A 13,774-nucleotide genomic window follows, 5' to 3' on the forward strand; every position below is an offset into this window, starting at 1 on the left:
CAGTTTTATTCTTCTTAATTTCTCTCTTACAGAATAATCTAAACGTTTTACTTAGCTCAATGATTAATAACAAGAGTTAACATTTTTCAAGTGCTGATCTGTGATAAGTAATGCTTTCATACAGTAATAGGTTATTTCATTTGCTTTTTACAACAACCTTGTGAAGTCAGTATTTTTATCCTCCTTTTACAGGTCAGGAAAGTAGGTTTTAGGGAAATGAAATATACCTACCCAAAGCCACACTGTTAAGGTGGGCTTTTAAAAAACGTATTTTATTAAATTAGTATCATCTTAATTCCTGTCATTAGCAGAAAATAAAAATTTTCTGCCTTTCACAAGGCAGAAAATCAAACAAACAAAAAAAAACCCCACCATTTTGAAAATGATTTCTTTCCTTGACTTAAAACGACGTAAGATATGTGAGAGAGCGAAATGAAATTTGCAATTTGGAGCTAAAGTGAAGAGGTTGAAATTTAACTTACCACTGGTGCTCTGACAGTTTGCGAAACCGAAATAACTTCGAATTTCTCTCCGTGAAGCCCTAGTCTCAGGTGTCATTTTTAAATGGCCCATCCCAAGGGCAACACCGTAGTGGGAGAACTGGGAAGTGTGCACCAAGCACTAATGGTAGCAGAGGAACTCTGCCATCTCATAGGCACTGCCATGCCCAGGCAGGCGGAACAAAGACTTTTCAGTGGCATCGAGGGGGTGCGTGCCAGGACTGCCAGAGGGCATCTCGCGATATGAGCGTGAGCACTTCCGGGAGGCATCGCGAGGCTCTGGGCAAGCACTTCCGGGTGGCACGTGGCAGTCGGCGAGACTTCGTGCGTTTCTCCAGAGGTAGCGTCGTTGGCGCTGCAGGAACTGGCGTACGCCTGTGCCATGGCATCTCGGTATGACCGGGCAATCACTGTCTTCTCCCCAGATGGACACCTTTTCCAAGTGGAATATGCCCAGGAAGCAGTGAAGAAAGGATCCACAGCGGTGAGCGATCCATTTCTCCACCATTGCTTCCAGCCATGCCTTCCTCACCCTGGTGCCCCAACCCAAGGTCCTGATGTGGGGGGGGGCGGGTCAGAAAAGGAGAGTCTCCCACTTGTGAGAATTGATTCGTTCCTTTTATCGAGAGAGATGCCCTTTCTGAAATTAGAAATTTGCCAATTCTGAAAAATTGGTAGATTTCATAGGTGTGCAGCTGATTTTGAAAAACCATAGCTACAGACAAAAAACTAGGGTGTGAGTGGAAGCCTTGATTTTAGAAGAGACATTAATGCTGTGTCTAACAAAAACGGAAGAAAAAACTTCATCCACTTAATAACGGCCTTTCTGGATGCACATGATCTGCTTCCTCGGAATCCACAGATGCATGGAAAAATAACAGTTCCTTCATGTGGGTACTGTTGTTTAATGGTAATTACATTAAAAATAGGCCATGCCGGGGCGCCTGGGTGGCTCAGTGGGTTAAAGCCTCTGCCTTTGGGGACGCCTGGGTGGCTCAGTTGGTTGGACGACTGCCTTCGGCTCAGGTTATGATCCTGGAGTCTCGGGATCGAGTCCCGCATCAGGCTCCCAGCTCCACGGGGAGTCTTCTTCTCCCTCTGACCTTCTCCTTGCTCATGCTCTCTCTCACTGTCTCTCTCAAATAAATAAATAAAATCTTAAAAAAAAAAAAAAGCCTCTGCCTTTGGCTCGGGTCATGATCCCAGGGTCCTGGGATAGAGCCCCACAACGGGCTCTCTGCTCCGCGGGGAGCCTGCTTCCTCCTCTCTCTCTGCCTGCCTCTCTGCCTACTTGTGATTTCTGTCAAATAAATAAAATATTTTTTAAAAGGCCATGCCTGCTTCCTGAAATAGGGACAAATCAATGTAAAATTGAATCTGTTGGCGAAGAAATGGTCAAAAACGCTAAGCCAGGTATCATACAGTTCCTCCTGTTTAACGTAATTGTCCTAAGATTTTCAACCAAATATTTGGCAGCCTTTTAGAGGCTCTAAGCCCCAGGAATCTGCGTTCTTTTGCCACATTTTTGTTTATTTGTTGTTCAAATAATGCTGGAATTCTTTGAGAGATTGTACCCTGCTTTACATTTAAGTATCCATATTTCTGAAAACTTAAATACTCAAGGTAGCAGTAATACTGACAAGTTTTAATTACATTTAATAATCATGGTGATCTAGGGCACCTGAGTGGCTCTGCGGGTTAAGCCTCTGCCTTCAGCTCAGGTCATGATCTCTGGGTCCTGGGATCAAGCCCCATATCGGGCTCTCTGCTCCGCAGGGGGCCTGCTTCTCTACCTACTTGTGATCTCTGTCTGTCAAATAAATAAATAAAATCTTTAGAAAAAAATCATGGTGATTTATAAAAATTAAAAAGGACAAAATTGCTATGGTGACCAAGGATCTATTACCCCAAATCCTCTAAATCCTAACTTAGGAATTCAAAAGGATACAATTTTTTTTTTTTTAGATTTTATTTATTTATTTGTCAGAGAGAGAGAGAGAGAGCATGAGCACACAAGCAGAGGGAGCAGCAGCCAGAGGGAGAGCAGCCTCTCCACTGAGCAGGGAGCCAGATGCAGGGACCTGATCCCAGAACCCTGGAATCATGACCTGAGCAGAAGGCAGACACTTAACTGACAGAGCCACCCAGGCATCCCTGAAGGATACAATTTTTTTTAATCTCTCGAATTTCATGAGCATGTTTGTTGTGTATTTTGAAAATTGAAACACCAGGTATAAGAATACACTGTGCATTTTTGAGTCTAGCAGTGGCTCTATTTTCCTCACTTTCCATACCAACTTAGTTATGGAAGGAAATGATTCACTTTTATTATAAGTCTATCAAATGTAAAGTGGTAAAAAAAAATAACACTAGAAAGAATCTTATCATTTTTAAACTATTTTTCTATTTAATGGGGCCCTCTAGTTTTGCTTCTGTTTTATAAGTAATTTTTTTTAGAATTATAAATTTAAGAAAAGCCTGATGTAGCTTAAACCAAAAGGGTACCATTTTGATGAAAACAAAAAGTTATATAATCCCCAGCAAGGCATGAAGCATATGGTTAGAAGATAATGCCCAAGTTTTAGAGCCTAAAATAAAGGAAGTAATGGGAGAAGACTGGGGTATAATAAGAAGCCACACTGGCTCATTTAAAATGTTTTAAGAATGCTATAGAACTGATTGATAGTTCCTTTGTAATGAGCTGTAAAAGGGTATGGATATAAAAATACCTATAGTGGGCATTTTTAAAGATACATTGGAAGGATGAGACAGTTTTTGTCTCAGGTTTCTGAAATTATAATTTGCATCTTTGTATGGAGTTGTTCATTGTGTTTCCTTGAGGGTGCTATGATCTTTTATGTGGGGTAAAGTTTATAATGGCACTTGTTTATTAAAATATGTTACAAAATATTTTGCCTATAAGCAACATTTGTTATGATGAGTTGCAAATAAGCAAAGGTTGACCAGTTTTGACCAGTGTGTGGATGCAATATTATTTAGTAATACAAGAAGTTATAGGGACCACAATTAGAGGATTGGGTTCTACTTCCTTCTTGGTGATTATCTTATAGCATGAAGTGAGGCAAGAGGCCTGGTTACTTTTTGGTTTTGTTCCCTTTTCTGTAAATGAAAAATATGTTTTAATAACATTTTGGAGAGGTAATACCTTTCTTCTTAGGAAAAAAAACAATGAATCCTTTACAGTTTTCCCATGAAAAAGGTAAGATTTATTACCATTACTCATTCTGTCCTTTCCCTGACCCCAAACTGTTACTGCCTCCATCTTTCCTGCTTTTTTAAATCTTAGCTTCACGTTCTGGCCATCACTGTCTTCCATAATCCTTATCCACCGTCTTTAATTAAAGGGGCAGCTTTATGGTTTTACTCACACATATTTGTGGGTAGTGGAGAAAACACCTTTATTTATGCCATACTCCCTCTTTTGTATCCTTTGAGAATCTCTGCACATTTCTTCTCCTTGATGACGCCTTCTGGATCTGCTCCAGCCATTGTGACTCTTTTATTTTTTTTCTGAACTTAAAATCTGTACCTCATAGCATTTTAGAGTATCTACTATTTGGTTTCATATTCACTTTAATTTCAAGTATACTTAATGGTCTTCTCACAGCAACTGGATTATAAGATCTTTAAGAATCTAGGTAGCATAGGGATGCCTGGGTGGCTTAGTCGGTTAAGTGTCTGCCTTCAGCTGGAGTCTGGGATTGAGTATCATGTTGGGCTCTTTGCTCAGTGGGGAGCCTTCTACTCCCTCTAACCGCAGCTCCCCCTGCTTTGCTGCCTCTCTCTCTCACTTTCTCTCTCTCTGACAAATAAATAAATTATTTTTTTTAAAAAAGCCCTAAAAATCAGGTAGCATAATTCCACTTGTATTTTTATCACACGATATACTACAGTGGAGGGGCAAGGTAAGAAGTAAACATTTAAGTAATGTTTCTTTTGTACCAAGTGTTTTAGTATGTTATGTAATGTTAAGGATAGTATTTAATCCCCTTTATATATGTGTGGAAACTGATTCAGAAAGTTTGGGTAACCAGCTAGAAAGTGATGGAGCCCATATTCACACTTATGTTTTCTAGTTCCAAAGCTTCTGCTCTTTGCATTGTATCATGCAATTTAATATTTGTCTAATAATTAGCTATCATATCATGAATATGGAAGCCAGGTATATATCACACAAGGCAATTAATTTCTTTAAACTGTAGTTTCTTTAATAGTAAAATAGGTACCAAAATAACACCTGCTTTGTAGGGTTGATGAAAGAGTTAAATGAGGTAATAAAACGTGTTAAATATCTTTCACAGTGTCTGGTTCACAGCAGGTATTTAATAAAAGATAGCTCTTATTATTTACTGTCCCTTCATTTTTACTTTTCCCTTCACTTTTGTCTGTGATTTTTCCAGTGCATTCATTTATTATTTCAAGATTTTTTGTTGAACACTTATGTATGCCAAACATAGTGTTGGGTCCTAGGGTTTCAGAGTAAATAAGACTCACTCCCTGTCCTCAGAGAGCTTAATATCTAAAAGGCACATTAGATGATTAAGTAAATAGTCTCAGCAAGGCCTAAATGAGTATTATGATGGGGAGAGAATGGGGCAGTATGGGAACTCTAGGTGTTAGGAAGATTCTCCTGAGGAAGTAATATTTAAATAGACACCTGAAAGATGAATGATAGGTTGAAAGTGGGAAAAAGGAAGAGTATATGTTAGACAAAGGAAATAGCATGTGAAGACCAATCAGCAAAAGACAACTATATGCTGTGAATTGGAAGGCATTCCACATTGCAATGTAAAACCAGGAAGAGATAAAGCTAGAAAGAGGGGGTGGATCATAGAATGACTTTAAGGAAAGAAGAATGTCTGTTGTCATTCTCTAGATTTTTACTGATCTATCCTTCTAGTAACAGACTGCATTTGACCAACCACAGAGGTACTCATGACCCAGGTAGAATAATTCATAGTTTCTGTCCTCCTGGACACAATTATGACAATGTAAATCTAGCCACTGTAAGTCCATCCTTAGGACTTTTTAAACTAGGGATAGCGGTAGCTTTTTTCCTCTGGGACAGCTGTTGGGATGTGCATCCAAGATTGCCAGTGGCCATCTTTTTTTTTTTTTTCCTGTAACAGAGAAAGCTTCTGTTTACTAAGAGAGCAAAAGGCCAATATGCAAAGAGTAAGTATTACAGTCCCTAGATCTTTCTGTTCCAAGTCCAGCTCTGTGCTGTCTCAGTTTGCTTAGTAAGAAATGCTCCTTATTAGTACAAGCTTTTAAGTAGAGGAATGTGACATTCAGATTTTCTTTTTTTCATATTTTTATTTTTCAAGATTTCTCAGACTCCAGTGTGGTCAGTGGATTAGATAATATCAAGACTGGAAGTCGGGAACCATGTAGGAGTCTATGAAACAATCCAGATGAAACATAATACTTTTTACTATGGTTGGGACAGAAAGGAGAATAAGGCAGATTCCAGAGAAACTTTAATGGTATAGTTGAAACAGTTTGCTTATTTAGATGGTATTGGGGCAGGGGGTGGGGAGAGGAGAGTAGGAAGGAGTCAAAGATAGTACCTCTGCTTCTGGATTTAGCCTCTTAGTAAATGGCCCTGCCACTTTTTTGGAGCATATGAAGCTCTAAGTTTGACTGTAGGATTGAGGTTCAGACTTGTTGAGGTTGAGATGCTATGGAAACTATAATAGGTAACCTCTAAAATGACCTCCAATGATCCCCACTTTCTGGTGCTCATGCCTTTGTGTAATCCTCTCCCCTTGCGTGTGGACCAAATCTTGTTACTGGTTTCTAGGAATCCAGATAGGCAAAAGTGATGGGATGTCACTTCAGAGGTTAAGTTACAAAGAGATGCTGACTTATGTCTTGCTCATCCTCTTTCATTCTGACACGCTGATTCTTATGGAACATAGTGGCCATTTTTAGTTGCCCCATGGAGGGTCCTATGTAGCAAGGAAGTGAGTCCCAGCAATGAGTGAGGAACTGAATCTAACAACCATGCAAGTGAGCTTGGAAATGGATCCTCCCTCATGAGCCTTGAGATGAGTGTAGCCCTGGCGGGCAATTTGATTGCAGGCCTGAGAGAGAACCTAAGCTAGAGGTTAAACTGTCCATATTCCTGACCCACAGAGACTGTGAGGTATGAGTATATGTAAATATACATGTTTGGAACTCAACAGATTGATATGGAATAGAGATAGTAATTTTGAAGTGCATCATTTGTTTCCCCTGCTTAAAATATATGTTGAAGGTGAAGTAAATGAGTATTCTTGAGTACTCTTCTTCTCTTGAAAAGATGAAATGTAGACCATAGACTAATGGACTGGGTAGACAAGCATGAGGGACCTTAATTACCTGTGTGTAGTCTACTTTGACTAAACTCTGGGAGGAGTGGGGGTAGAAACCATGTTGCCATCAGCTGAAGGATGATGACAGTATTTGGGTTTGAAGAAATTGAGAGGGATGGGATTGAAGTGAAGTAGTCTTTAAGAATTTACTTAAGATAAGGGAGACTTCAGCATGTGTTTAAATTGTTGGTGAGAAAAAGCCAGTAGAGAAATTCAAGGTTTGTTTGTTTTGTGTTTATTTTATTTGTTTTTAACTTTCTATTATGGAATATTTTGAACACACAAAGATATAAAGGGAATACCGTAATGAACCTCTGTATACCCATTATCCAGCTCCAACAATTACCAACATTTTACCAATCTGTTATATCTTTCCCCAACTTTTCCCTCTTTCCAGCAGAATAATTTTAATTGAATTTTTTATTGAGATAATTGTAGATTCATATGCAGTTGTAAGAAATAATACATAGAGATTTGGGGACACCTGACTGGCTCAGTTGGTAGAACATGCAGCTCTTGGTCTTAGGATCATGAGTTTGAGCCTCATGTTGGGTGTAGAGATTACTTAAATATAGAAACTTAAGGAAAAGAAAGAATACATAGGACTTCTTGTGTACTTTCCCCATTTTCTGACAAGTCTAAAAACCCTTTGCCTAGATCCCAAAATTTTTCTCCAGTATTTTTTCCTAAAAGTTTATAGTTTTGCATTTTACATTTTAATTTATTATCTATTTTGAGTTAATTTTTGTTTATAGTGTGAGATATGGATTAAAATTCATTCTTCTGTGGAGTATTTTTTTAAAGATTTTATTTGTTTATTTGACAGTGAGATAGAGAGAACACAAGCAGGTAGAGTGGCAGGCAGAGGGGGAGGGAGAAGCTGGCTCCTCACTGAGCAAGGAGCCTGATGCAGGGATTGATGTGGGGCTCGATCCCAGGACCCTGGGATTATGACCTGAGCTGAAGGCAGATGCCCAACCGACTGAGCCACCCAGCTGCACCTTAGTGGAGTATTTCAAAATAAATCCCAGGTAACAAGATGTTTCATCATTTCAATAAAGTTGTCTCTTAAGACCGTTATCATTCCTGATGAAATTGACAAAAACTCCTTAATATTTTGTAATAGTCTACATTCTGATTTTCCTCATTGCTCACAAAAAGTCTTTTTGTAATTGTGTTGAGTCTGAATCTAAAGTCCGTGTACTATGCTTAACCCTTAGGTATCTGTTTCATTCTTGAACAGCATCTCCTCTTTTTTCATGGCTTTGACTTCTTGAAGAGAGTAGGTTAATTGTTCAGTGGAGCGTGCCACTTTCTAGATTCCTCTGTTTGTTTCCTTGCCCTCAGAGATACTACTATTTGGAGAGACAAGTATAATAATAAATAATAATTTTTTTTAAATTAAAAAAAATTCTTTAAATAAAATAAATAAACAATTGTAAATGTGCTGACTGAAAGAACAGAATGGGTTGTTATTTAAAGAATAACATAGAAGGACTCCTTGAAGTGAAATTGGAATTGAGACTTGAAATAGGAAGAGAAGCATTCCAGGCAGAGAGAATATTACATGTGAAAGTTCGGAAGAGGGAAACAGAATTGTGCTTTGAAAAAGTCTTCAAAGAAGGTAATGTGGCTGGAGTTTGGTGACTAACAATGACATACCATTGGAGAAGTAGGCAGGAGCTAGATCATGCCCAAGTTTATAGCCAAGACTAAAGAGTTTAAAAAGATTTTCTAAGTGCAGAGGAGTGCTGTGGAATAATATTAAAATGTAGAGTAATCTGGCCCTACTGATGTTTTTAAATGCTCACTCTGACAGCCTTGTAAAGACTGACTGGCAATACAGGATGGGGGTGGGAGAATGGAAAGGGGGAAACAAAAGTAGAAGGTGGAAAACCTACTAGGCTATGCAGTCATGTATAGTCCAGGCAAGAAATGATGGTTCCTTGTATTAGAGTGTTGATGGGGAGCTGGATAACTTTTGTAGGTAAAATGGACAAAAACAAGGTAATTGATTGGAAATGGATGGTGTGAGAGGATGGGCTATAAAGGATAACCCAGTTTTTGGCTTGAATAGTGGAATGGACAGTGACTCATTTTCTCAGATGATTTCTGCCTGCCAGTTTTATAGAGACCATCAATAGGCTTGAGCAGTGGAAATGTAATCAAGGCAAAAGGACTCACAGTGACTCCCAACCCCCTGGCTGAAACCAGGCAGGCCCATCAAGCAACCCATCTCAAAATATCTATAGGCCATAACTAACCAATGGGCTACTTACAACGAGGCACAGTTACCAAAAAAGGGAAAATTCCATACATCCCCATATCTCCTCACCTTCCCCCTTTATTTATTTATTTTTTGTTCTTATATTTGAGAGAGAGAGAGAAAGAAAGCTCAAGCAGGGGGGAGGGCCAGAGGGAGAGAATCTCCAGCAGACTTTGTGCTGACCATGGAGACTGACACAGGGCTCGAAGCCACCACCCTGAGATCATGGCCTGAGCTGAAATCAAGAATTGGATGCTTAACCGACTGAGCCACCCAGGCATGTTTTTCTGTATTCGTAGATTCTTTTTTTTTTTTTTTTTTTCAGTATTTAAATTTATTTATTTTTTTTCAGCGTAACAGTATTCAGTGTTTTTGCACAACACCCAGTGCTCCATGCAATACGTGCCCTCCCTATTACCCACCACCTGTTCCCCCAACCTCCCATGTATTCGTAGATTCTATTTGTAATTATCTTGTTTAGAATTTTGGTATCAGCTTTCCTTTTTTTGTTGTTTTGGTTTTTTTTTGTTTGTTTGTTTTTAAGTTTTATTTATTTATTTGACAGAGAGAGATCACAAGTAGGCAGAGAGGCAGGCAGAGAGAGTGAGAGGGAAGCAGGCTCCCCGCGGAGCAGAGAACCCAATGCGGAACTCCATCCCAGGACCCTGAGATCATGACCTGAGCCGAAGGCAGTGGCTTAAACCACTGAGCCACCCAGGCGCCCTGTTGTTTTGTTTTTTGACATGAGATTTCCTAAGTGAAAAATCATTAATACTTTTCTTTATTTAGAAAATGTTTTATTTGCCAGATTTTGATTTTTATTTGCCAGATTGTTACATAACTTTCCAAAACAGAGTTAGGAACATTTCCATTTTGATCTGTACCATGGAATAATTTTTTTAAGATTTTTTTAAGATTTATTTATTTATTTGTCAGAGAGCGAGAGAGGGAACACACAAGCAGGGGGCAGGGAGCAGGCCGAGGGAAAAACAGGCTCCCCACGGAGCCAAGAGCCCTTTGTGGGACTCAATCCCAAGTTGAACCAACTGAGCCACTGGGATAGGTGTCCCACCCATGGAATAATGTAAATAACATAGGAATTACCCATAACAGAAAATCAGGAAAAATTCATCCATGAACTTCCTAAGCATGAGACTTGTTTTTGAAATTATTCCATGTTTGTTAGAGAGACTGTGTTTTCTATAATTTTTTGAGTCCACATGGGCAATTTTTAATTTTTATAGTTTGTCCTCCTTTTTACTCAGGTTTTCACATTGATTAACTTAGGGTTGTAATTTTTAAGTTCCTGGTTTTTCACAGTTGTATGTAATTTTTTACACTTTGCCCCTTTTGGCTAGATTAACTGAGACATCTCTTCATTATTACTTAAACTGTCTCTTGACATCACATCAATTTTATTGTTTTTTCCATAATCATTAATTTCTGCTTTTTCCTTATTTCACCTTGTAAGCTTAGTTTAAATACTTTTATTACTTTTTGAGCTTCTTGAATGAATTCATACTTAATTTTTTATTTGATTTTATAAAATGAGATCATGAATTTTCTTGTGAGAATAATTTTACCCACATACAAAGGACTTTGATGTTAGGATTTTTATTATAAACATTTTCTAGGGGCTCCTGGGTGGCTCAATTGGTTTAGAGTCTGCCTTCAGCTCAGGTTATGATCCCTGGGTCCTGGGACACAGCCCCACATCAGGCTCCCTGCTCAGTGGGGAGTCTGCTTCTCCCTCTCCCTCTTGTCCTCCCCCATGTTTGTGCTCTCTCTGTCTCTCTCAAATAAATAAAAAATATTTAATAAACAAACAAACATTTTCTACATATTCTGTGTTGGAAGTTTTAATTCATAATCCCTGTAGGTTATAAAGTTCAACATGAGTCTCTTAGATGAAGGTAGGAATGTTGAGGGAGAGTTGTTGATTTTAGATAGGATGATTAGGGAAAGGCCTATCAGGTAAATTGACAGACTGCAGTGAAGTGAGGGAACGGTAAGAGCAAAAGCCTTGATAAGTTGTCTTAAGTTTTATTTAATTGGAGGATGTAATCTCAGGTCTTGTTCTGTATTTAACCTATTCTGTATTTCCACTTCAATGATACTAATTCAGAGCCCACCTGTTTGCATAATTAGTACTAATATCACACTTGGCTACAAGGCAATCATAAACACAAATACCTGTATCAAAATATTTAGACTACCAGTATAATACAGAATTTAACTTCTCATCTATTACTCTTGAACCCCTGAGAATATGGGCATGTGTCCACAGAAGTCCTGGTTTGAAAACTAGTATCCTTATACATTATTCTTTAGACATTTTCCTACTTCATTCCCAAGCGAAGGGATAGAGGGAGGAACAATAGTGATTCATCTTGTTATATTCATGTTTGATTGGAGTTTTTGTTGATCAGTAACTGGAGTGAATGCATTTGGTCTTTCCCTTGGCTGCTTATAGCCCCCAAGCATTGTCCCTCCAGATTGTCAAATACATGGGAGAGCTTTCAGAATTTTATCTACTTAATTTTCTATACTATTTATGCTATCAGTACTCGTATTGCCCATTCTCTAAGTAATCCATATGGATTTCCAGCATTTTCTTTCGTTTTGGTTAAAATTGTTCTGTATCTAGTTAGTACTTCTTCAGGTGTATTGCTTGAGTTTAGGACACTCATGTAGTTTCAGCATTGGTGGTATATTCCAATTTCCACCTATTTGTCCTCTTTGCTTTGGGTTTGGAGAATGGACTTCTAGTAATCCTGCACCTATGCAGCTGTTTTCTTAGAAGTCTACTTTTTTCAGTTTTACTGAATGGTTATGGAAAAGTCTTTTCCTCTAAGTCATGTGTTGGGATAACTTCATTTTAATGTTAAAACTGACAATTAATTATGCTTTTTTAAATTGTTTGACAGGTTGGAATCCGAGGTACTGATATAGTTGTGCTTGGAGTAGAAAAAAAATCTGTTGCCAAGCTTCAAGATGAAAGAACTGTAAGGAAAATTTGTGCCCTTGATGACCATGTTTGCATGGCTTTTGCAGGTACTTATGAACTACAGTAATAATACAGAGTATCATAATGTAGTAGGGTAACACAGTTGGCCCCTCCTACAGTCATCCTGCTACACTTATGCAACACATGGAGATATGCTCCATTTCTTCTTTTTTTTTTTTAAGATTCTATTTATTTATTTGACAGAGATCACAAATAGGCAGGGGGGTGGGGAAGCAGGCTCCCCACTGAGCAGAGAGCCCCATGTGGGGCTCAATCCCAGGACCCTGAGATCATGACCTGAGCCGAAGGCAGAGGCCCAACCCACTGAGCCACCCAGGCGCCCCCATTTCTTAACACAAACAGTATATCATATCTTTTCTGGAAGACCACATCTATATAAACATGGATTTCAATAATTAGTTTTGATAAAACTATAATGTTAAAAGATATATACAGTACTTTAATTATAACTTCAGGTAGCTGCGTTTTCTTTTTAAACTCTTTATTTTGAAATAATTATGGATACTCAGAAAGTCATTTAAAAAAAATGGGGTAGGGGGGTCCCTGGGTGGCACATTGGGTTGAGCATCTGACTCTTGGTTTCAGCTCAGGTCGTGGTCTCTGGGTCATGGGATCAAGCCCTGCGTTGGGCTCTGCACTGAGTGCAGAGCCTGTTTGAGTTTCTTTCTCCCTCTACCTACCCCTCCCACTCGTGCACTTGCTCTCTCTCACTAGCTCTCTCTTTCTGAAATAATCTTTCAAAACAAAACAGAACACAGGGAAGTATCCTTTACTGCATTTCCCCCAATGGTAACATCTTCAAAAACCAGTAAAATGACATTGTTAGAAACCACAGAGTTTATTCAGATTTAAACAGTTTTATATGCATTTATTTGTATGTTTACGTGTGTATAGTTTTATTAGACTTATCACATGTGTAAGTTCATCTAACCATCACCACAATCAAGATACACAACTCTTCAATCAACCCAAGACTACCTCATGATATTCCTCCTCGTCTCTAACCTCTGGTAGCCACTAATCCATTCTCTTCTCCATCTCTATAATTTTGTCATTTTGAGAATGTTTAGTGAATAGAATCCTATTATATATATATATATAACCTTTTCATCTTAGCTTTTCTTGTTCAACATAATTGCCTTACCATTCATCTAAGTAGTTGCATATATTAATAGTCACTTGCTTTTTATTGCTGAGTAGTGTTCCATGATATGGGTATACCATGCTTTTGTTAACAACTCACTGGTTGAAGGACATGGATTATTTCTAGTTTTCGCCCATTACAAATAGAGCTGGTGCAAACATTTGTGTACAGGTTTTTGTGTGAACATAGGTTTTCCCTTTTTTGCAATAAATGATGAAGAGTACAGTTGCTGGGTCATATGGTAATGCATGCTTAGTTTTATAAAAAGCTGGCAAATTGTTTTCCAGAGTACCAGAACTATTTGCATTCCTACTAGCAGTGTATAAATGATTCATTTTCTCTACTCCTCAACAACATTTGGTGGTGTTACTGTTTTTAATTTTAGACATTCTTTTAAGTGTATAGTGGTGTCTCATTGTGGGTTTAATTTGCATTTGACTCATGGGTAATGATGTGGAA

General features: G+C 38.5%; 1 protein-coding gene across 3 annotated transcripts in view; it reads left to right on the forward strand.

Annotated features, from left to right (window-relative positions):
• The first annotated feature begins 882 nt into the window (after positions 1–882).
• PSMA8 (proteasome 20S subunit alpha 8) overlaps positions 883–13,774 on the forward strand; it is a 47,575-nt gene continuing 34,683 nt past the window's right edge. For 2 of the 3 annotated variants that reach the window (XM_046025738.1, XM_046025739.1), the window contains exons 1-2: positions 883–984; positions 12,071–12,197. In XM_046025738.1, coding sequence (XP_045881694.1) covers positions 883–984; positions 12,071–12,197 — 229 coding nt within the window. The remainder of the gene's footprint in view (positions 985–12,070; positions 12,198–13,774) is intronic. The other variant, XM_046025741.1, reaches the window with a different exon arrangement.

The sequence above is a fragment of the Meles meles genome, chromosome 12 (assembly GCF_922984935.1).
Source record: "Meles meles chromosome 12, mMelMel3.1 paternal haplotype, whole genome shotgun sequence".
Taxonomy (NCBI): domain Eukaryota; kingdom Metazoa; phylum Chordata; class Mammalia; order Carnivora; family Mustelidae; genus Meles; species Meles meles.